This window comes from Bison bison, unplaced genomic scaffold (assembly GCF_000754665.1).
Source record: "Bison bison bison isolate TAMUID 2011002044 unplaced genomic scaffold, Bison_UMD1.0 scf7180017864372, whole genome shotgun sequence".
In the NCBI taxonomy this organism is placed as follows: Eukaryota; Metazoa; Chordata; class Mammalia; order Artiodactyla; family Bovidae; genus Bison; species Bison bison.
The window spans coordinates 278655-303547 of record NW_011494944.1 but is presented as its reverse complement, the minus strand read 5'-3'; the positions used below and the strand labels follow the sequence as shown (position 1 = coordinate 303547).

Here is a 24893-nt window from a genome sequence, read left to right as displayed (position 1 = left end):
TGCCATCCAGCCATCTCATCATCTGTCGTCCGCTTCTCCTCCTGCCTCCAATCCCTCCCAGCATCAGAGTCTTTTCCAATGAGCCAACTCTTTGCATGAGGTGGCCAAAGTACTGGAGTTTCAGCTTTAGCATCATTCCTTCCAATGAACACCCAGGAGTGATCTCCTTTAGAATGGACTGATTGGATCTCCTTGCAGTCCAAGGGACTCTCAAGAGTATTCTCCAACACCACAGTTCAAACGCATCAATTCTTCGGCATTCAGCCTTCTTCACAGTCCAACTCTCACATCCATACATAACCACTGGAAAAACCATAGCCTTGACTAGACGGACCTTTTTTGGCAAAGTAATGTTTTGAATCTACTTTTCAATATGCTATAAGTTGGTCATAACTTTCCTTCCAAGGACTAAGTGTCTTTTATTTCATGGCTGCACTCACCATCTGCAGTGATTTTGGAGCCCAAAAAAATAAAGTCTGACACTGTTTCCACTGTTTCCCTATCTATTTCCCATGAAGTGATGAAACCAGATGCCATGATGTTAGTTTTCTGAATGTTGAGCTTTAAGCCATCTTTTTCACTCTCCACTTTCACTTTCATCAAGAGGCTTTTGAGTTCTTCTTCACTTTCTGCCATAAGGGTGGTGTCATCTGCATATCTGAGGTTATTGATATTTCTCCCGGCAATCTTGATTCCAGCTTGTGTTTCTTCCAGTCCAGCGTTTCTCATGATGTACTCTGCATAGAAGTTAAATAAGCAGGGTGACAATATATAGCCTTGACGTACTCCTTTTTCTATTTGGAACCAGTCTGTTGTTCCATGTCCAGTTCTAACTGTTGCTTCCTGATCTGCATACAAATTTCTCAAGAAGCAGGTCAGGTGGTCTGATATCCCCATCTCTTTCTGAATTTTCCCCAGTTCATTGTGATCCACACAGTCAAAGGCTTTGGCATAGTCAATAATGCAGAAATAGATGTTTTTCTGGAACTCTCTTGCTTTTTCCATGATCCAGTGGATGTTGGCAATTTGATCCCTGCAAAGGGCTCGATAAACGACAGAAATGGTTTGGACCTAACAGGAGCAGAAGATAGTAAGAAGAGGTGGCAAGATTACACAGAAGAACTGTACAAAAAAATATCTTCACTACTAAGATAATCACGATGGTGTGATCACTCACCTAGAGCCAGACATCCTGGAATGTGACGTCAGGTGGGCCTTAGAAAGCATCATTAGGAACAAAGCTAGTGGAGGTGATGGAATTCCAGTTGAGATATTTCAAATCCTGGAAGATGATGCTGTGAAAGTGCTGCACTCAATATGCTAGCACATTTGGAAAGCTCAGCAGTGGCCACAGGACTGGAAAAGGCCAGTTTTCATTCCAATGCCCAAGAAAGGCAATGGCAAAGAATGCTCAAACTAATGCACAATTGCACTCATCTCACACACTCACACACTAGTAAAGTAATGCTCAAAATTCTGCAAGCCAGGCTTCAGCAATATGTGAACCATGAACTTCCAGATGTTCAAACTGGTTTTAGAAAAGGCAGAGCTCAAATTGCCAACATCTGCTGGATCATCGAAAAAGCAAAAGAGTTCGAGAAACATCTATTTCTGCTTTATTGACTATGCCAAAGCCTTTGTGTGGACCACAATGAAAGGTGGAGAATTCTGAAAGAGATGGGAGTACCAGACCACCTGACCTGCCTCTTGAGTAACCTATATGCCGGTCAGGAAGCAACAGTTAGAAGTAGACATGGAACAGACACGATCCAAATAGGAAAAGGAGTATAAGGCTCTATATTGTCATCTTGCTTATTTAATGTATATGCAGAGTACATCATGAGAAACGCTGGGCTGGAAGAAGCACAAGCTGGAATCAAGATTGCTGGGAGAAGTATCAATAACCTAAAATATGCAAATGACACCACCCTTATAGCACAAAGTGAAGAGGAACTAAAAAGCCTCTTGATGAAAGTGAAAGAGGAGAGTGAAAAAGTTGGCTTAAAGCTCAACATTCAGAAAACGAAGACCATGGCATCTGGTCCCATCACTTCATGGGAATTAGATGGGGAAAACAGTGGAAACATTGTCAAACTTTATTTTTTTGGGCTCCAAAATCACTGCAGATGGTGATTGCAGCCATGAAATTAAAAGATACTTACTCCTTGGAAGGAAAGTTATGACCAACCTAGATAGCTTATTGAAAAGCAGATTCAAAACATTACTTTGCCAACAAAGGTCCGTCTAGTCAATGCTATGGTTTTTCCGGTGGTTATGTATGGATGTGAGTTGGACTGTGAAGAAAGCTGATTGCCAAAGACTTGTTGCTTTTGAACTGTGGTGTTGAAGAAGACTCTTGACAGTTCCTTGGACTGCAAGGAGATCCAACCAGTCATCCTAAAGGAGATCAGTACTGGGTGTTCTTTGGAAGGAATGATGCTAAAGCTGAAACGCCAATATTTTGGCCACCTCATGTGAAGATTTGACTCATTGGAAAAGACTCTGATGCTGTGAGGGACTGGGGGGGCAGGAGAAGGGGAAGACAGAGGATGAGATGGCTGGATGGCATCACTGACTCAATGGACATGATTCTGGCTGAACTCCAGGAGTTGGTGATGGACACGGAGGCCTGCTTGCTGCAATTCATGTGGTTGCAGAGTCGGACACGACTGAGTGACTGAACTGCACTGAGGCGGCAGTAGTCATAAAAAACCTGCCTACCAATGCAGGAGACATAAGAGACACGGGTTCAATCCCTGGGTTGGGAAGATTCCCTGGAGGAGGAAATGGCAACTCACTCCAGTATTCTTGCCTGGAGAATCCCATGGACAGAGGAGCCTGGTGGGCTACAGTTCATGCAGTCGCAGAGTCAGAAGTTACTGAAGCAACTTAGCAGACATCTTTACCTCAAGAGGATGGAAAAATTTGTACTGTTTTCTAAATGTATATTCTGCTTTAAATTCATAAATGTTCTCACCAACGGTGTTACTTTCTGAGAGAGTTCTATTGCAATAGATTAAAATACATGAGAAATTTTTATCTATATAAGAAAATTTCAACAGGTTTCTGTGGCTTCCAGGTGAAGGTATTGACTTCCTATAGCCAGCAGGGTAAAGGTAAATGGTTCAGTTAACTCACTATTCCCATTTCTCCCCTTATATTCTATGTTCCAAGCACTGGCTAGGCCATATGTATTCTTGAAATTGACAGTTTCTCACTTTCTGTACTTTACTTATGATGTTCCTTCTGCTTAGTTAGGCCTTTTCTGGTGGCTCAGACGATAGAGTCTGCCTGCAATGCAGGAGACCTGGGTTCAATCCTTGGGTCAGGAAGATCCCCTGGAGAAGGGAATGGCTACCCACTCCAGTATTCTTGCCTGGAAAATACCATGGACAGAGGAGCCTGGCAGGCTACAGTTCACTGTGTTGCGAAGAGTCGGATACAACTGAGCGACTTCACTTTCTGCTTAGTGTTGTCAAAATATTTCAATTCTGGGTGCTGTCAAAATATTTTATTCTTAGTCCTTAACAATGACAGACATAATTTTTTTTTGGTAAGAATTAGTTTTTTCCTTCCTGTCTTTAAACTCAGATTATTTATCATTTTTCTTTTTTTTAATTCTCAGAACTTACATTCAGCACATAGCTGACATTAAACAAATGACGAAATCTACCTCTGGATAATTTATTTGAAATTGAACTCAAAGGCAGCTCTTTGGAAAATCTTCCCTGAAGATGGTCAAATGAACATTTACTAAGTACTTTTAAAATGTGAAGGTACTGATATATGTTTATTTGTGGATACAAAGAATATATGTTCCTGTAGAGAGAAATTACATAGAACAAATGATTAATGACAGGATCTGAAAACAGAGGTGAAATATCCATCATCCAGTCACTCACTTCCTCCAGCTAATCTACATTAACTCTGCCAGCTTTATATGTTTATGTAAGTACACACACACTCCCACACACCAATGTTATATATCTCATGCCTAAAATCCTCAACCAAATTTACCATTTCTTTCCTTTCCCCCATCTTTCTTATGTTGAAAATGACACATTGAAACAGTTAGGCATTTCAGTCATCATCAAGAGTAGTGTTCAACCAAGAAACCAGCATATCTTGCCCGAGACTGTATTATCATTGGAGTAACCAAATCAAACAACCACAGATAATGCTGAACTTCAGTAAATAAATTAGTTCAAACTCCTTTTTTATTTCTAGAATATCTGGCCAGGTTAATCCAAGCCTTATCTACATGGAGACTGTGGATAGGCCCCTGCCCCTAAAGAGAAGTATTTTCCCTGAAATACTCACGTAAAGCATAACTTCTTATCTACTTAGTTTTATAAACAGGATTAAAATTTAATATATTATTAAAACTGGTATTTTTATTAATAAGATTGCTGTTTATGATTGGTTATTAAGATTAGACTCAAAGTTTTTACAATATAACTTTATAACATGGAGATTCTACAAGATATTTTAAACAAACTTTCATTCTTTCATAAAATAAACCCTATTTTGAGTATTCCAACTCTTGTGTGTTTTTCCTATGACTTTTTACAATACATTCAAAATTTGTACACTAGGTCATATATATATATAGTGCTTCTTTTATGTTTATTTGTGATAATCTTTTATTTCTAAAAGTTCTGTTATCTTCTGAAAGTACATTTCTATATTTTCTTATTTTTTCTATCTCAGAACACAATTTTAGGTACAAAGTAATCAACTCATTTAAATAATTATCATGTAGGTATAATCAGTATAAAATGCATGATGAAATGAATTATGCATACCTTGCATAGGTGTGTTTGCTAAAGTCACTTGACAATTTAAATTTTAGATATTCATTTGAATACGGCATCTGAAATCTAATTTTTGTACATTGGAGAGCTCCATGAAGATTAACAAGTTTTTTATAACTATGTTAACAGTTACTCAAATTCAACAACATAAATAGAAGAATTTACACCCTCATCCCCACAAAAAGACAATTTAAAAAGCCCTCAAGATATTGATTCCTGAGACTCTAGCTTTCAGACTTAATGCCTAGGTTATTCGGGCTTTCAAAAGCAAAGTGTATCAAAACTCACTAAATTTCTCAGTCTTTCCAAAAAGTACCAAAAAGTTCATTTAAATACCGCGCTAACAACAATAATGAAACTAGTTGACTTAATTTCACATTGTTTATATTTCAAAACTTACACGTATTTGGCCCAAAGAGGAGACATAAAAATTGTAATACAAGTTGCATAATTTTATAAGACAGGATGGGGCTTATTAAGGACAGAAAGATTCTAAAATGGGAAGATAGTTTTCTTTTCAAAATAGGGTAGAATATTTGAAGCAAATTTAATTTTATGAATTTAAAATTATAAAGATAGAATGATAGGGATTAGCTTTGTTGAAATTATCCAGATGTTTATAAGAGAAATAAGCAAATCCACTATCATTTGGAAATCTGAATACATCTCTCTCAGAAGATGATATTTGAAAAATAAAAAATTAAGTATATAGATGATACAAATTGAAAAACCTAAGAAGCATAATCTAATAAACATACAAAAAACATCATACATGACAGTTCTTTTTTTTTACTTTTTTAATTTTTTTAAATTTTATTTTTAAACTTTACAATATTGTATTGGTTCTGCAATATATTGAAACAACAGTTCTAAGAGACATTCTTTTAAAAAATCAACATAAAAAAAAAAAAAAAGAAAAACATTAAAGAAATCACATTCAAGGCTACAACTGCTTCCGTCACTAAATTTCAAAGTTTTTATTATAGATTTGACATTTTCTGACTAAATTAGAATAAACCTAGAAAGATTATCCTCTCACATAGAGTAAAAAATTTGAAAATTATTTTTCTAAGAAACTCATGAATCAAAGAAATAATTTTAATAGAAAACTCTATGAATTGAATGATTGTGAAAATACTAATAGGAAGCCAGAAGAAAATGATAACTTTAAATGTTTATTTGAGAAAACAAATAAAGGTCCAAATACAGAAGTTTATTACCTGATAAAAAGTTTACCAAAAAAAAACATATTCTTGACCTAAAAACAGAAGCCAGAAAATGATCAAGATACTACTACAAATCAATGAACCAGAACAAAACATACAACAGAGAATCACAAAAACCAGTCTTTCAGCATTCAAATATTTGAAGATGAATGACAATCCGAAAGGATGAGTCAAGGAAAAAAAAACAGTAGAACACAAAAAATGTATCAGGAATATAACATTAGGACATCCTAGAATAGGCTACAGATCAGGGATGTAATCACTTCCTCAAACACAGTAGTGATCCCACTGTTCATACATTCAGTGAGACACATAGAGGAATGGAGAATGAAAGCAACAAACAAAAATATAGAAACACAAACATACCAGCACAAATAGAAATACCAACTCACATATCATAGACCAATACAGAGGTTGGGGGGGCGGGTCTCTATACTTTTTCACTATTGCTCTTTATTACTGTTTCAGTTTGCAACCCTGTTGTCACACACACTGAAATCATCCTATTGACTTGTTCATTATCATTATGCTCCAAGTGGCCAGTGACTGGTCAGTTAAGTCCACTTCTGCAACTTCAGTTCATAGCAAATCAGGGCCTGGCACAAATCAGAGACTCAGTAAACATTATGATCAGTAATTAAAGTTAGCTTTCCAAATCTAATCACCTGCATAAAGCATTCACCTTCTCCCTGAATTAAGCTCAGCATATTTGTGGCGTATCCATTTGGGTAAGCAACCTCTGATGCCCCAGGCCAGGGCCCTTTCCCGATCTATATTCTCTCCACTCACACCTGTCCAAGTATCTATCATGTTGTTGGCCTTTGAGTGTGGCTCTTCCAACCAACATGTGAAGATAAGCCGACCAACAGGCAGCTCAGAGAGCTCCAGGGTTTTTAATAAACAGAATCCAGGGCCTGCCCTGACCAGGTGTGTAGTCAAAAATCAAACTGCACTCAAAGAATTTAAGTCCATCCTGCCGTGAGGGTAAGGTGAGAGGGCTGGAGAAGAGGAAGAGCCAGACTAGTCTAGGGTAGGCTGGGCATGGGGATAAACTACTAAACTTCAACCATAAAATAAACTCCTTGTTCCTTCCCACATCCCATTCTTTCCATGAACAGTGGAGCTAGGAAACAGAGATAGATAGACCAGAGACCCTCCCTCCTGCCATACTGCAGTCCGGGGAAACCACGGCCTGAGTTGGAGTCTGACCTGCTCTAGGATTCTTCCTTATGTTGCTGTCTGCCAGGAAGCCATGGTAAGCCTGCATCTCCAACAGGCTGTGGGTTGTCAGCCTTGGGAAAAAAGGTATGGGCAGTGAGTAAGGTCTATCTTTCCGTTTTTTTCTCTATCTCCCTGCCCAACTATTCCATCTCTCACTCACGTTGGAGGACACACCGACCTCTCTTCCCATGGTGTCCTGAGTGTTCTGTTCCTGGGGCTGGGTCACCTGTTGGAGCTTATCCTTAGGAAGATCCAACTCCTGTGGTATCTCTGCCTCTGCCTCATTGAATAGCTGCTTACCCTGCAGGGTGTATAGCAGCTGGAGGAAGGTCTGGTGCCTAGAAGGAGGATGTGGTTATGAAGAGAGGGAACTTCTGCTGGACAACCCTAGGTCTGCAGCCCATGCTCCCAGCCTCACCTCTGCAGCTTGTCCTTCTCCTGCCCTGCCTGCTGCTTCAGGGTTCCAAGTTCCTGATATAGTCGTTGAAGTTCCTGTTGAGCTCCTGTCTGACGCTCCCTCACTTCTGATGAAGCCTCCGCCAGATTCTGCAAATGCTTCTCCTACCAAGAGTGAGAATGCAGATATGGTTCCTCAGATCCTGAGGTCTTGGAGCCATTTTCCCAACCCTCCAGATTAGACCTAGCTGGGGTTTCAGATACATAGATGAATAGAGGGACTCCACTCATTTTAGGCAGGACCAGGAGCTTAGAAAAAAAGGATCAAAGTGAGTTGTTCCAAGGTGAGGCATTCTGGAGGAAAGTGGCACAAAGAATGATAAGACTTATTTAGTTTGCTATGTGCCAGGCACTACTTTAAACACTTGCTGTACCAATTACTCAATCATCCTAACAACTCTACAGGGTAGATGCTATTATTTTCTTCATTTCACAGATGAAGATACAGAAGCAGAGAAAGTAAGGTGACAGTTCAAAATCATGCAGTGGTAAGTGGTGATGCTAGGATCAAAGTCCATGTGGGTCCCATAATATAATGCCACACAGGAGGAAATGAGATGAAAATTTTCTAGGCAGAGGACTTGGCCCATGCAATAGCATGGTGGTGGGAAGAGATATTTTCCTAGGGAAATGGACCTACCTGTTCCAGCTGCCACTGCTTCTGGGCTATTCTGAGTTTTTCCATGGCCATTTGCTTCTGCAGGTAAGTGAAGGAAGTGAATGAGAGGAGGAGTGTGTTTTTATTGTTGCATTTCATTTTTTTAAATTAATTTTCTCTTATAGCATGTCCTTGTTGGTTATCTATTTTAAATATAGCAGTGTGTCCATGTCAAATTCCCAATCTGTCCCCAGCCTCCTTCCTCTCTGGTAACCATAAGTTCTTGCTCTAAGTCTGTGAGTGTATTTCTGTTTTACAGTAAGTTCATTTGTATCTTTTTTTTAGATTCCACATATAAATGTCATCATATATTTTCCTTTGTCTGACTGACTTAAGTATGATCATCTCTAAGTCTATCCATGTTACTGCAAATGGCATTAGATTATTTTAATAGCTGAATAATACTGATGAATGGATAAAGAAGATGTGGTACACTCAGTCATATAGTTGAAATTTAAAAGATAACCAGTGGGTCCAACCTAGCACATTCACCCTTTTCCTCCTCCTCTCTGCTTGACCTTCCCTCCTCTCATCACTGGTTCACCTTGGCCTGGAGCTGTTTAAGGGCCTCCTGGAGCTGTGCCTGCTTTATTTGGGCCTCCTCCACCTTGGGCAGCGCCTCGGTCAGGGAATTTGTGATAACCTCCACATGCTCTTGATATGTGGCCTTCAGCTCTTTCCATTGCTCTTTGGCTTCAAGTGCCTTCTGCCCTGTGGAGAGCCATCAAAAATTAGTATATAAGTGAGGTAGACCCACTTGCCTGCAGCACTGGGGCTTCAGTCATCACATCAGCCAAACAGCTGACATGACTGATGTCTCCCTTTCTTCTTCACTCAGGGAAGCCCCTATCCAAACCCTGAGCCCACTTACGGCTTGTGTCTTCAGAAGCCAAGGGGTTCTGGTCCTGGGCAGTGCCTTCCTGAACCAAGAAATTCTGCAGGAAGTCTACTACTTGAAGCTGGCTGCAAAGGAGCTTGTCTTTCTTCCGAGAGTCCTATTCAGAAGGAGGGTATCGGCAGGGAACATTCTTACCTCCTTGTACTACAGGCCAACAAGGTTACCTTCCAGTCTGCTCACCATTAATGCTGCCCAGTATCTCAACAAGAGGATTCAGGAGCAGCCCCTGGCTGGTGAAAGGCTAGCTCCCATCTTGCACATACCATCACAAACTCAGCCAGGATCTGGGCAGGCAGTTCAGCTTCCTCCTGAAAACCAACAGGCTCCAGGATGTCTGCTACCTTGGCCAGGACCCTGAAGGGGCAAGAAAACAGGAAAAACTGCAGACTCCTAAGGTGCTAGTTCTAGTGAATTTGTGTGCACATTGCACATATGTGATTATGTGTATCAATGCTGAGTCTTGTCCTGACTAGCAGCTACACACAGGCTTGAAGGGCCACCTGAGACCAGGAATGTGTGTGCATGGAAGACACATGGAAGTAATAAGTGAAATAATAAGTGAGGAAAAATAAGCAAAGCAAGGGGAATAATAAGCGTGGGGAAAGAGCTGTGATTTTAAATAAGGTCTGTTTCACCGAATAGAAACCTTTTGAAGGGACTTCCCTAGTGGTTCAGTGATAAGAATCCGCCTGCCAACCCAGATGTTACAGAGTCCATCCCTGGTCCAGTTAGATTCTGCATGCCACGGAGCAACTAAGCCCGGGCACCACAGCTCCTGAAGCCCTCGCTCTAGAGCCAGTGCTCTGCAAGGAGAAACCACTGCAATGAGAAGCCAGGCACCGCAGCTAGATAGCAGAACCACTCATTGAAGCTAGAGAAAGTCAGCGCAAAGCAAGAAAGAAGACATTTGAGTTTCCGAAATCAAAGAAATATACAGGGGATGGGACAGCGCCCCGCGCAGAAACACAGCCTTGGAGCAACGTCTCAGAATACTGGAGCAGGAGCTAAGGACAGAGAGCTGGATCCCTGGGTTTAGGCTCTCCAGAGTTCTTCCTTGTTTGGGGCTGGAGCAGTCCATTAGGAAGCGGTAACCAGGATAAAATAACTCATAGCAACAGTGTATGTTGGGACAAGAGTGGCAGAAATTAAACGGATTTCACAGGGTATCTCCCGGGGTGGAAAGTCCCCTGTTAGGATGGTCGACCTGCGAAGGGATGTGGGGGCTTGACAGGGATGTAACCGTCCCCTTTAAGTACACATCTCTGGGGAGTGTGCGTTCGTGGTGGGGAACAGTCTCTCATATGCCTTACTCCTGGAGAGAGCCAACCTAAGACAGGGAGTCTGGGGTCACTATCACTTCACGGGAGAGCCGAATCCCAACAGCTATAATGGGTTGAGGGGCATTAACTGATTTTACTCGGGGGTGCGCAAGGACCGTCCCAGCCCGCCCCCAGCTGCCCCCGCTCCACCCCCCGGGCGGGAGACACTTACTCTCGGGCTGCAGTCTCCACTTCAGACTCTGCAGCCCCCATTTTGCTCCAGGCTGCGCTCCAGCTCTACTCTGGAACTACTTTGGATCCACCGCAGGCTGCGCGCCGGAAGAGGCGATTGGATGTCCGGTCAGTGGGCGGGATTCAAGGACCTTTAAGCGCTTTCATTGGCAGGCTCAGATTGACGCATTGGCGGGCCCTGTTGTTTGGCGCAGGCGCAGTTGTTGCTGAGCGCTGCAGGCGCGCAGTTCTACGCCTGCGCAGTAACCCGTAGGCTGAGCTGAGGTGGGGGAGGTGTGGCTTGAGTTCGTTCCGCGGCGCGCGGCCCAGTTCTCCTCCGACTAAGCGGCAGAGGGAAACATTTCTCTGTATGGCTTTTAGGGGTACCTTTCAACAGTTCCTTTATTGAAAAAGAAAAAAAAAAAATTCTACTGCTGTTGAAGGAGAACGCTGGGTCTGTTTCCAAGACAGTTGGAGTCAGTAACGAGTAACAGTGACCCTGAAGACTGAGGAAACAAATGCTATCAGTTCAAAAAGCTTACTGTGTTTACAAGGTTTTCCAGACTGCAGTGCAGGGAGAGAACACTTAAGCAGAGCCCAGCGAATTGCCTGCTTTGACAGGAAGGAGCTGCAAGTTTGGGGGAGACCAGGTCGCGAAGAGTTGGACACGACTGAGCGACTTCACTTTCACTTTTCACTTTCATGCATTGGAGAAGGAAATGGCAACCCACTCCAATGTTCTTGCCTGGAGAATACCAGGGACAGGGGAGCCTAGTTGGCTGCCGTGTATGGGGTCGCACAGAGTCGGACACAACTGAAGCCACTTAGCAACAGCAGCAGCAGGACAGGTAATGTTCTTTTCATAGTATAACATAAAGGCGAGAGTTGTTCAGAGAACTTGGAGTTCTGTAGAATTTTCTCCAGGATTCTACTGAATTTTGAGCATCTTTTGGCTGAGGAAACTACCCGGAAGGGGATTTAAGGATTCACTTAGGCACAGAAATAGTAATTCGTTTCACCGATCTCGCTGGAAAACTTCCTAATCCATGGGGCATTGGTTATTAGAGTACACAGACAGGTTTTGCCTTAATAGTAAGTAGAGCATTCGCCCTAGACACCTCACTCCTCTAGTGCATGTGTTCACAGTTGTTTCCCGCTCTTTGGGATCCTATGGACTGTAGCCATCCAAGCTCCTCTGTACACGCGATTTCTCAGGTAAGAATACTGGAATGGATTGCTGTTTCCTCTAGGGGATCTTACCTACACAGGGATCGAACTGGCCTCTCTTTTGTCTCCTGCATTGGCAGGATGATTCTTTACTACTGAGCCACTGGGGAAGCCTTCACTTGTCTAGGGCCACCTAACAAATCTTAAAAGCACGTCCCCATGGATCAAATGGTTAACAAATCATTTAAGTATATAGTAGACCAAAGTTCAATAATATTTATAGGAATACAAAAATGTCCAGCAGCCAATAAGGTACAGTTGACAATGTCTGGCATCAAAAACTACCAAGCTTGCAAAAAATCAGGAGAAGAAAACCCATATTTAGGAGGAAATCACTGATCAGAATAGAACTAGCTCTTAGAATCAAGAGTATTAAAAGTTATGTTCAAAAAGATGGCAAGAGGGAAGGATGTGAAAAAAGTGGACTGCTCATGTTGCTAGTAGAAATGTAAAATGATGTATCTGCTTTTGGAAAACAGTTTAGAAGTTCCTCAAAATGTTAAACTTACCAAGTGCTAGTCAAAAAAGAGCACGTGTTTGGGCTTCCCAGGTGACTCTAGAGGTAAAGAACCTGCTTGCCAATGCAGGACATCTAAGAGATGGGGGTTCGATCCCTGGGTGAGGAACATTCCCTGAAGAAGGGAATGGCAACCTACTCCAGTATTCTTGCTTGAAGAATCCCATGAACAGAAGAGCCTGGTGGACTACAATCCATAGGGTCCCAAAGAGTCAGAAACGACCAGAGCGACTTAGCATGCATGCATTCACCTGAAACAAGCTAGAAAGTACCTGAAAGCCAAGCGCCAAGTCAGAAAAAAGGGCACATATTGTATGATGTTGTTTATGTGAAATGTCTAGAATAACCATATATAAAGAAACAGATTAGTGGTTGTCTAGGGGCTGGCAGGGGAAGAGGGATGAATGTGGGGTTTCTTTTAGTGAGTAAATAAAAATGTTCTAAAGTTAGATTATAGGGAAGTTTGCATAATTTGATATATAAAAACTACACTTTAAATGGGTCTCAGAGTTCTTAAAAAGTTAATCAAAAACACGAAACATATAGTAAGACTTAAACTTGTAGAAGTGAAAACTGCCATGTGACCGATGAAATTAAATGGAATTAATAGATTAGACACTGAGCTGTGGTATAATTTCTAACAACCTTATGCTTTGGTAAGGACATAAAGGCAAATCTGAGGTCTTAGCCATGACAAAAATAAGTTTATTGAAGAAAGAACAGAAAGAACACTTCAAGGGAGAGGTGGAACAAGCCAAGAGAGGCACTGGTGCAGGAATGATGTGGTACAGAGTTTTTCAAGACAGAGTTTTTGCATATTCATCTAGGCAGATGACAGTTTTGATTGACAGGTACAAGTTATGTAACAGCAGGCTTTATTGAGCATGTCTTTCCCATAATTCAGCCTAAGAAGATTATATATGTAATATACATATAATCTATGTATGCATAGAATATTTATGAACCTCTAACAGGCTCCCACTTGCCTAAGGTCACTTGAGGACACACCTGTGCATCCAGACCCATGTGCCAGAGCCAATATGTGCCTAGGGCCTTGGAAAAGTGTTGTTATTTTGTATTAATAGTGTATCTGTGAGCTCTCCTGGGCTGCAGTGGGGCCTCTCTGGGGTGGAGTTTACAGACCTACTTGAATCTTTTTTGGCTTGGCCGCCCCAGTTACTCATGCCTAACTACCTACCTAAACTGTGATCACAAATTCCCATGAAAATACTGCCTGTTGAATAAAATCCTTTTCAAATATTTGAAATGACCTCACTTCATATCTATATTTAAATATTGTACTGTAAACTGAAGACGAAATCATTAAAAGATAAATAGCAAATCAAAATGACATACTGCAAATTGAATTTGAGTGCAAGTTGACTTTGGACTCTGCATAATGCAAATTTCCCAGCTCTGGGGCACTCCCTGGGTTTCCTGTGTTTAGAACTCTATGCTTGTACTGCCAAGAGCCCAGATTCTACCTCTGATCTGGAACTAAAATCCTGTAAATAGCATGGTGTGGCCGCAAACAAGCAAACAAAACCTAAGTTTGCAGCTCTGTTTAACCCTCCACTTGGCTCTGATTTTTAGAAAGTGTTAAACTGTTGGTCGCTCCAGGGTATCCAACTCTTTGCGACCCCATGGACTGTATGTAGCCTGCCAGGCTCCTCTGTCCATGGGATTTTCCAGTCAAGAATACTGGAGTGGGTTGCCATTTCCTTCTACAGGGGATCTTCCCAACTCAGGGATCAAACCCAGCTCTCCTACATTGCAGGCTGAGTCTTTACCATATGAGCTGCCAGGGAAGTACAGAGATCTGACCTAATTTGCCATTTCCTTCTCCAAATGAAAATTACTGTAGGTCAATAAGAAACATATGGTTTTAAGTTTTCTTCTCTTTCTGTGTTGTCTAATACAGTAGCCACAGCCATGTGTACCTATTTAAATTTAACTTACAGTTCAATAATTTTCTAAGTCACATTAGCCACATTTAAGTTTTCAATAGCAATGTATGCCTAATGACTGCCATACTGGATAATGGAAATTTTAGAACAATTCCATCAATAGATAAATGTATCCTGTAAATTATGTACCAAAATTTTTCATTTACATTAATTTTAATTTTGTAATTTATGTACAAAAGTTTACATTGACATTAATTTTACCAAACAGGATAAAAAATTTTCCAAGGCTTAAAAAAGTCACATTTGCAGTAAAGAAGTTGCAAGTGTATAAGCTGTTTATGAATTTAAAGAGGTATTTGCTGTTTATCAAACTCTAATGCCCTCCATAAATTATATATAAAAATTTTATGTTGCTCAACTCATCTCCCCAATTGCAGAAAGTAATAGCACAACAAGCAAGGATGTAAAGCAAATCCCCTTAAGCATATAATTGATAGGGGCGTTATATTTTCATTATTAAGATAGAAACATCTATTTGGTCACTTAACAAGTGGAAAAAAATGTTAAAGCATATGTTCCTAGTAATAAAAAATTTCCTCATTCGCCTTAAAGTTTTGTTTTTGTGTGTAGTGCATGTGAAATGGTTCTGAAAATAGCACTGACATTAAACTCAAATGTGAGATATGAATCTAAATTCATCTTTCTGTACATGGAAATTCAGTTGTTACTGCAGTACTTGTCAAAAAATTAGTCTTTCCTCATTTAATTGTCTTGGCACTTCTTGGCACAGAAAATTAATTTGCTAAAAATGTATTTGTGTTTCATGGAGTCTCAATTCTATTTCATTGATCAATATTATTCTTATAGCAGAACTGCATTGTTTTGATTATTGCACCCTTTTATAATACCTTTAGAAGTTGAGAAGTGTATGTCTTTCAAATATTTCTTCTTTTACAAATATGACTTGACTATTCTGTTGGTCTGTTTTTTTTTTTTTTTTTTTTTTCTTTTTTTGCCACATTGTGCATCTTGTGGGATCTTAGTTCCTCTTGACTATTCTAGATCTTTTTCATTTCCATATACATTTTAGGAATCGCTGATCAAAATCTAACAAAAGGCCTGCTGGGATTTCCTAAGATTTACATTGTGTTAGGTTGGAAGTTACGAATGGTCATTTTGATTTCTCTTTTTTTTTTCTTAATTTATTTTTATTTTTACAACTGTGTGTTATTTCAAAGGTTGGCTGCCAATAATTTTCAGAGAATACTTAGTATAGTTATTGCATAAGAGCATGAATCAACAATGTCTCCAGTATTTCTCTGGACTGGTGAGACTGAACTTTAGGTAAACACTTCTCTCTCTAGGTAATTAAACACAGAAGTGGACTAGTTAGACTTTTTAAAGAATTTAACATTCAAATTAAAGTATTTAACACCATAACTTCACCTTGTTTAAAAGAAAACAGGCAAGAAGTTTAAATACTTCATTACCAGGACACAATAATATTTCCTTGACAAAACTAGATAATTTGCTCCTTCACAATTAGGTAATTTTTCCTTCATAAAAGTGTAAGAAAGCTACTCATTCTTAATACTGCAGGAGCTAATCATCTTTGTGTTTTAAAAGCAATCACAACTTCTAAAAAAAAAATAATAAAAAAAATAAAAGCAATCACAACTTCTAAACTGATGTGTAAATTTTGAAATTTGGAAAAGAAAAATGGATTAAGTCCTCCTTAAACCTGGCATCTGTGGGAATTTTGTTATGAATGGGTGAAATTCACATTTATTAACCCAAGGCACTAAGCTGGATTTAAAAAAAACCTCATTTAATCGCCACACAGAAACTCTGAACTTTTATTACTCTAGATTAATAGAAAAGAAACTTAATTGAAGTAAATTTACCATGGCCACACAACTGTTGTAGTAAGTTGCAGACCTAAATCTGAAATATATCTGACACTAAAGTTAGCTACTGAACTAATTGGAGTTAGACCTGAGAGATTTTCATCAATAAAATTCAGCCTTTGTTGAAGGTTTGTTTTCCTTAAGTCATCAGCATCTTATTCTCTACCTGTGTGCCAAGTCACTTCACTTGTGTGAGTCTGCAAACCTATAAACTGTAGCCGTCCCTCCCCACCCCCTGCTTCTCTGTTCATATGATTCTCCAGGCAAGAACAGAGGAGTAGATTGCCATGCTCTCTCTTACAAGGGATCTTCCTGACCCAGGGGTCAAATCCATGTCTCTTAGATCTCCTGCATTGTCGGTGAGTTCTTTACCACTAGTGCCACCTGGTAATTATATTTATTCTCTACCTGATTCTCAGTGAATGTTTTTAAAATTGATTCTAAATTGCTTTATTACTTTGTTTTTATCCTGTTCTACTTACATGTGGTAGCAATGCTTTATCCTCCAAATTATATGCTTTGCTTATGATTTCTGAAACTTAAAAAACCTTATTTATTAAAAATTTCAGTTGAGAGAGGGCATATTTCAGTACAAATAGTTTTTTAGATTTGTCAGTTTGGTTTAGTTTTCTGCCTTATTTCTTGCCTTATTGCAATAAAAATTTAGAAACACAGACTAAGAACTTTGAAACACAAATTACAGCTCAGTGCAGCTCAAGCAGACAGATCCTTTATTAGACACACACTCCCAAGGTTTGGGAGCAGGCTAACCCTAAAGGAACAGTCTTTTTTCTCTTGGTTTTCCCCTTTTTATACTTCCAGTCTCCTTTGGTTATGCCCTGTGCAAAATAGGGCTTCTACCTACCACCAGTCAATGACAGGGAATGCAAAAGGCAGATTGACAATTGCAAGATACATAAAAGTAGCTTGTGTTGTTTATGTATTCCCATAATTCAGTCTCTTATAACCAGGTGTAGAATATGTATGCACCCTAAATGGGCTCTTAGATGCCTAAGGTTACTTGGAGAAGCCCCTGTGGTTACTTTGTATCCACTGTGTGCCTAGGTTGCACCTGCAGGAGTTGGAAAAGTACTTGTGATTATTTTTTTAACTTATCTGTCAGCTCTCCTGGGTGTGTCTGGGATGGGTTTTAGAAACAGCTTGCATATCTTTCAGCCAAGCCATCCTTCCTTCAGTTCAGTTCAGTTCAGTTGCTCAGTTTTGTCTGACTCTTTGCAACCCCATGAACCACAGCATGCCAGACCTCCCTGTCCATCACCAACGCCCGGAGTTTACCCAGACTCATGTCCATTGAGTCGGTGATGCCATTCAACCATCTCATCCTCTGTCATCCCCTTCTCCTCCTGCCCTCAATCTTTCCCAGCATCAGGGTCTTTTGAAATGAGTCAGCTCTTCGCATCAGTTGGCCAAAGTATTGGAGTTTCAGCTTCATCATCAGTCCTTTCAGTGAACACCCAGAACTGATCTCCTTTAGGATGGTTGGATCTCCTTGCAGTCCAAGGGACTCTCAAGAGTCTTCTCCAACACCACAGTTCAAAAGCATTAATTCTTTGGTGCTCAGCTTTCTTTATAGCCCAACTCTCACATTCATACATGACTACTGGAAAAACCATAGCCTTGACTAGATGGACCTTTGTTGACAAAGTAATGTCTCTGATTTTTAACATGCTGTCTATTTTGGTCTTAACTTTCCTTCCAAGGAGTTAAATCATCTTTTAATTTCATGGCTGCAATCACCATCTGTAGTGATTTTGGAGCCCAGAGAAATAAAGTCAGCCACTGTTTCCCCATCTATTTGCCATGAAATGATGGGACCGGATTCCATGATCTTAGTTTTCTGAATGTTGAACTTTAAGCCAACTTTTTCACTCTCCTCTTTAACTTTCATCAAGAGGCTCTTTAGTTCTTCTTCACTTTCTGCCATAAGGGTGGTGTCATTTGCATATCTGAGGTTATTGATATTTCTCTTGACAATCTTGATTCCAGCTTGTGCTTCCTCCAGCCCAGCATTTCTCTTGATGTACTCTACATAGAAGTTAAATAAGCAGGGTGACAGTATACAGCCTTGACATACTCCTTTCCCTATTGGGAACCAGTCTGTTGTTCCTTGTCCAGTTCTAACTCTTGCTTCCTGACCTGCATATAGGTTTCTCAAGAGGCAGGTCAGGTGGTCTGGTATTCCCATCTCCTTCAGAATTTTCCCCAGTTTATTGTGATCCACACAGTCAAAGGCTTTGGCATAGTCAAAAAAGCAGAAATAGATGTTTTTTCTGGAACTCAATTGCTTTTTTGATGATCTAGCAGATGTCAACAATTTGATCTCTGGTTCCTCTGCCTTTTCTAAAACCAGCTTGAACATCTGGAAGTTCACAGTTCACGTATTGTTGAAGCCTGGCTTGGAGAATTTTGAGCATTACTTTACTAGCGTATGAGATGAGTGCAATTGTGTGGTAGTTTGAGCATTCTTTGGCATTGCCTTCATCCTTCCTTGCTTATGACTAACTTCCTACCAAACAGACTCTCTTCAATTATAGCATTTCAATGGCCAGCATTTTCAAAATTGTACATTTTCAACTGTATTTTCTGTAAATGTTTTGCAGGAAAGGTGGGTAGACTAGGTCATGCATTTTAGATGATCAAATCCTGAACTTAGTTGAGAGTCATATTTCATCAGAGAAAATTATTTGTCCCCTGAAGATGCTGAAAATCAGGTTTCTTATAGCACAATACATGACAAAAGGCAAAGAATATGGTCTTTGTAATAAAGAGATTCAAGTTCAATTTCAGTCCAACTACCAACTACATTTGTGACCTTGGGTAATTTAAATGAAATATTGAATTCTATCTTCTCTTTTATTAAATAGGGATAATTATGAGCAGGGTTATTTGTGTGTGTGTGTGTGTGTGTGTGTGTGAAAAAACGAGTAAAAGAATTTTGAGGAATCATCTTAATCTATGTCCAAGACATAGTGGACATAATTACAATTTTAGGAGTCATATTTAAATAAAGCCAAAGCATGCATAACTGCAGAAATTATTTAGAAATAGTCTGTCATATAACTACTCAGTAAATGCTTATTTTCCAATAAACTATCTCCTCCAATTCCATGAGTGTTTAACATAATTTACAATTTTTACCTTTCACTATTTCCTATTGTTCGTTTTTCAACATCAACTTGGTCTTTATATGTAAACTCAAATTTGAAGTTTCACTAAAACAACTCAGAGATACCCTTCCAAAGACTTAACATGAGCTCATAAAGCTATTACTTCTTTTCCATGAACTATAATTCTGAGTCACTGACAGTTTAGTGTTAGCTACAACTGTGCTTTGCTGGAATTTTCAGATAAACACACTACTTCTCTTAGGAAGAATCTCCATGTTGGGCATCTGAATTTCAGATCATAAGATAATTCTTGCCTTGGTTTGCTAGTTACAGATGGATAGATTCTTTCTTACACCCTGTTCAATTCCCTATTTCAACCTCATTCTTCTAACGATGCTTAGCAAACATGCAATTTGGATACAGATCATCAGAAGTAAATTGCAACACCCTCGTGGGAAAGATATCTCCCTAGGAGTAAATGCCCATGAAAGCATATTGAATCTTTTCTAATCACTGTCTAACCCTCCAGCTTCTTACTCTTTGTTTTCTGACAGTAATGAAACAAAACAACATGATGGAAGCCTGAAAGCTAAAGGGATTATTTTTAATTCTCAAACTCATTTTTATGTATCTGTTGCACTTATAATCATGCTTTGATAATTCCCACTGCTTTCCTCTAATTTTGAAGGGAGATAATTTCATTTTATCTATATATATCTTTCCCTTTCAGTTCAAAAAGCGTTATCTGTTTCTCTTCATAGATTAAGATAAGTCCTAAATGTATATATATATATTTTTTTTAATCACTCCACAGCCAAGGAGATTCATCCAGGGATAGCTAGTATTTCATAGGTGCACACAGTGGAACTGGAAAATGTTAGTGGCTCAGTCATGCCCAACTCTTCGCGATCCCTTGAATTGTAGTCCCTGCCAGGCTCCTCTATCCATGGAATTCTCCTGGAGTGGGTAGCCATTCCCTTCTCTGGGGGATCTTCCCAACCCAGGAATCCAACTCAGATCCTCCTGTATTGCAGGCAGATTCTTTAAGGTCTGAGCCACCAAGGAAACCAAAGTGGGTGGCTTGGAAAAGCAAGAGGAACAAAGACATAATCTAGGGATTTTACTCCCCGCCCCCTGCCATTTTATCCTTATACATCTATTCTACAATATTGCTAAAGAAATTATTCATCCCTTTGAAATTTTTAATTCTGTTTAAATATGATTATGAGGCCCACTTGACTTCACACTCCAGGATGTCTGGCTCTAGGTGAGTGATTACACCCATCGTGGTTACCTGGGTCATAAAGATCTTTTTGTATAATTCTTCTGTGTTTTCTTGCTACCTCTTAATATCTTCTGCTTCTGTTATTTCCATACAGTTTCTGTCATTTATTGAGCCCATCTTTGCATGAAATGTTCCCTTGGTATCTCTTCTTTTGCTCCTCTTCTTTTCTCAGCTATTTGAAAACCTCCTTATTTTGCCTTTTTGCATTTCTTTTTCTTGGGGATGGTTTAGATCACAGCCTCCTGTACAATGTTGCAAACCTCTGTCCATAGTTCTTCAGGCATTCTATGAGATCTAATCCCTTAAATTTATTTTTCACTTCCACTGTATAATTTCAAGGGATTTGATTTAGATCATACCTGAATGGTCAAATGGTTTTTGCTACTTTCTTCAATATAAGTCTCGGAGAAGGCAATGACACCCACTCCAGTATAAAATCCCATGGATGGAGGAGCCTGGAGGGCTGCAGTCCATGGGGTCGCTGAGGGTCGGACACGACTGAGCGACTTCACTTTCACTTTTCACTTTCATGCATTGGAGAAGGAAATGGTAACCCACTCCAGTATTCTTGCCTGGAGAATCCCAGGGACGGGGGAGCCTGTTGGGCTGCCGTCTGTGGGGTCGCACAGAGTCGAACGTGACTGAAGTGACTTAGCATCAATATAAGTCTGAATTTAGCACTAAGGAGTTCATGACATAAGCTGCAGTCAACTCCCGGTCTTATTTTTCCTGACTATAGAGCTTCTCCATCTTTGGCTGCAAAGAATATAATCAATCTGATTTCAGTATTGACCATTTTGTGATGTCCATGTATAGAGTTGTCTCTTGTGTTGTTGGAAGAGAGTATTTGCTATGATCAGTGCGTTCTCTTGGCAACACTCTGTTAGCCTTTTCCTTGCTTCATTTTGTACCCCAAGGCCAAACTTGCCTGTTACTCCAGGTATCTCTTGACTACCTACTTTTGCATTTCAGTCCTCTATGATGAAAAAGACGTCTGTTTTTGATGTCAGTTCTAGAAAGTCTTGTAGGTCTTCACAGAACCGTTCAACCTCTTTGGCATTAGTGGTTGGGGCACAGACTTGGATTATAGTGATATTGAATGGTTTACCTTGGAAATGAACGAAGATTATTCTGTTGTTTTTGAGATTATAGCCAGGTACTGCAATTTTGGGCTCTTTTGTTGAATATTAGTGGAAAAGTCATAAATCCTTAGGTAAATTTATATTTCCACTAAATGAAATGCATTAAAAAATAACACTCAATCCTAGTAAGCATGTCCCTTTATATCACATAGATACACAGGTTCAAAACCAGTAATTTATATAGTTACTTTAGTGTCCAAGCAAGTAAAATTTTGTTTTTAATTGTATGACTATAATATAGGCTTTCATTATTTTGGTGTCACAATGTACAATGCCATTTTAAAAGTAATGATTTACTAGTATTTTTGTCACTTAGTATGACAGTCTTAAATATCCAAATATAAATATTTTAATTAACATACAAAGATATTGATTGCCTGTATTAACATTTTATATCAAATGAAGTTACATCAAAAGACACAGAAACAGAAACAATAATGACAAAATTAAACCCCAACATACATATAATTACTTTATATGTTAAAATGTCTAAATACACAAATTAAAAGACAGAGATTAACAGAATAGATCCAACTCATGTCTCAACCATACTCTGTATACAAATCATTAATAGAATTATGATGATTAATCTTATAAGATACATTCGGTTATATAATTAAAATAATACAACAGCTTGAAAAAAATTTTATGAGTGAAAAATAAAACTTTTGCTTCTCCTTAGGTCCCTTTACCTTCTCCATCTTAATAATATACTTGTCTATATACATTTATCATGTCAGATAGTTATTGGGCTTCCCTGGTGGCTCAGAGGGTAAAGAATCTGTCTGCAAAGCAGGAAATCCAAGTTTGATCTCTGGGGTGTGAAGATCCCCTGGAGAAGGGAATGGCTGCCCACTCCAGTATTCTTACCTGGAGAATTCCATGGACAGAGGAGCCTGGCGGGCTATAGCCCATGGGGTCACAAAGAGTTAGACACAACTGAGCAACTAACACTTTCACAGTTATAACTTGTATTGTAATCAAACTGTTTGCTAAAAGAAGTTCATGTGATGAAGAATAGCCTATTATATTTACTATTGTCTATTGTTTTTCTTTCCTTTCTAAAGATCACTGTCTTCTGTTATCACCTTCTTTTTTAGAAGGTTTAGAGAGCTTTTGTTAGTAATTGTTTAAGTGTAGATTTGCTAGCACAAATTATTTTAGCATTCTTTTGACTGAGAATATGTTTATGTCTTCTTTATTCCTGATGGATAGTTTCACCAATGGATATAGAATTTCTGGTTCCTTTTAGAATTGACACCTCTTTTCTTTCAGCACCTTAAAAAAAAAAAAAAAAAAGCACACAGTTGTGCTTCCTTCTGGCCTGCGTGGTTTCAGATAGGAAATCCACTATAATATGAATTGTTATTCTTTTACAGGTAATGTATTCTTTTCCTCTGGCTATTTTAAAATTTTTTTTCTTTTTATTTCATACTTAAAATTTTAATTTTGTTATATCTTGGTGTGAATTTCTTTGGAGTTATTTGAGGTTTTCGCATGTTTACATATGTAGATTTGTGTCTTTTGCCAACTTTGGCAAGTTTTCAGCCATTGTTTCTTCAAATACTTTCCCAGTACCACACTCTTTCTCTTCTATACTGTGATAAAATAAATTTTTGCTCTTCTTAAATTTTTCTACAGAAATTTCTGTTGATCTGTCTTTATCTTCAGTTGATTTTATCATTTCCATTTACACTCTGTTGTGTACAATTGAGTTTTTTTTTAATTTCAGTTAAATTTTTTTAATAATAGTTTTTGATTCTATAATCTTTTCAGTTATTTTATATAATTTCTATTTCTGTGCTTAGATTTTCTGTTTTCATATGTTTTGAGACAATTTGTAATCTTTAAGGCAGTTGCTTTTAAAATGCTTGTCAGATAATTTCAATATCAGCTTAATCTCCATATTGGTTATCTTTTCTCATTAAATTCTGATTTTCCAAATTCTTGGTATAATGATTTTTTTTATTGTATCCTGAACATTTATTTTATTAGTGGATTCCTGTTCCTATCCAAGTATTCTATTTTAGCAGGCAGTTAGTTGTTCTATTTAAGTTATATAGTATATAAGTTATAGTCTACTTCTCTGAGTTTTAATTCCCTTGAATATTTAGTTTGTGATCCCTTGCAGTGATATTTTGTCTTGTTTGATTTCTGGTGCTGCTAGGACTCCTGTGTAAGCCCTATTGGTGCCATCTGTGGGGTACTGAGCAATATTATGTGTGAGGCAAAAAACCACTGGCCCTAGTTCCCTTATACCATTGGATGGAAGCCAGGGAGTCACAGAGCTTTACTATTGCAGTAGAAATGAGCTGGTGGGACCAGTCTCTGGGCCCTGCTTCTGGACAGGGGAATAAGAACATTAAGAGTTTGTTTCTTCCATGCTGGGAGATAACATCCCTCCCCTGCCATAAGGTATGGAACAGAAGCTGGGATGGCTGAGACTTTGCTGTTGCCACTGCTGTTGGTAAGTTGGATAATCAACAGAGGCTCTGTGGAAATCTGCTTGAGGTTCCCTACTAGGTCTCTTTTGGGTTTCTACTTTCCCAGTCCTTTGGTGAGAAAGAACAGATTTGTCTTTCTTACTTCTTTTTCTTTCTATCTTTCTTTCTTTCTTTTTTTTTTTTTTTCCCTTTATGCCTAATCATTTCTTGTGGCAGGTCTCTCCATTGCCAGTCCAAGGTCTATGGGAGAGGAAAAAAAAAAAAAACAGGTAACTCACCATGTTGTTATTTCTCAACTCCTGTACCCTCTAGCTGGTACACATTCTTCTTTCCAGCTTTCAGATTTATCTTACTGTTGTCTATAAAGTACTTTTAAAGTTATATAATTATACTTGGAAGAAACAGGGAAAAGTGAGTCTATACTTTCTCATATTCCTGAAGTCTTAGCTAATATTTTTAGCTGTGGTTTTAACTTACAGTTTTATATGCTTAGCAATTAGCATTGATCTTGAAAAACACTAGTTGCAAACAAAACAAACAAACAAGCAAACAATATATATATATATATATATA

The 24893-nt window shown here is 38.9% G+C and overlaps 1 protein-coding gene across 2 annotated transcripts; it reads right to left on the bottom strand.

Annotated features, from left to right (window-relative positions):
* Positions 1 to 5975: 5975 nt before the first annotated feature.
* On the bottom strand, positions 5976 to 10866 carry ZWINT (ZW10 interacting kinetochore protein). 2 transcript variants are annotated; one of them, XM_010856566.1, is made up of 9 exons: positions 10765 to 10866; positions 9537 to 9627; positions 9247 to 9370; positions 8920 to 9086; positions 8358 to 8414; positions 7680 to 7822; positions 7422 to 7599; positions 7250 to 7332; positions 5976 to 6636 (listed from the first exon to the last, which is right to left on the bottom strand). In XM_010856566.1, the coding sequence occupies exons 1-8, from the start codon at positions 10803 to 10805 to the stop codon at positions 7255 to 7257; spliced, it is 879 nt and encodes a 292-aa protein (XP_010854868.1). In that variant the 5' UTR covers positions 10806 to 10866; the 3' UTR covers positions 5976 to 6636; positions 7250 to 7254. The 2 variants fall into 2 exon arrangements, with proteins under 2 accessions (XP_010854868.1, XP_010854870.1); XM_010856568.1 differs by having other exon boundaries at positions 7440 to 7599.
* Positions 10867 to 24893: the final 14027 nt, after the last annotated feature.

Coding starts and splice junctions, on each gene's coding strand:
- ZWINT (XM_010856566.1), bottom strand. CDS start 10,805: ATGGGGGCTGCAGAGTCTGAAGTGGAGACTGCAGCCCGAGA. Junction 8,415..8,919: donor TTAAACAGCTCCAGGCCAAG/GTGAACCAGTGA, acceptor ACTTACCTGCAG/AAGCAAATGGCCATGGAAAA. Junction 7,823..8,357: donor AGCAGTGGCAGCTGGAACAG/GTAGGTCCATTT, acceptor CACTCTTGGTAG/GAGAAGCATTTGCAGAATCT.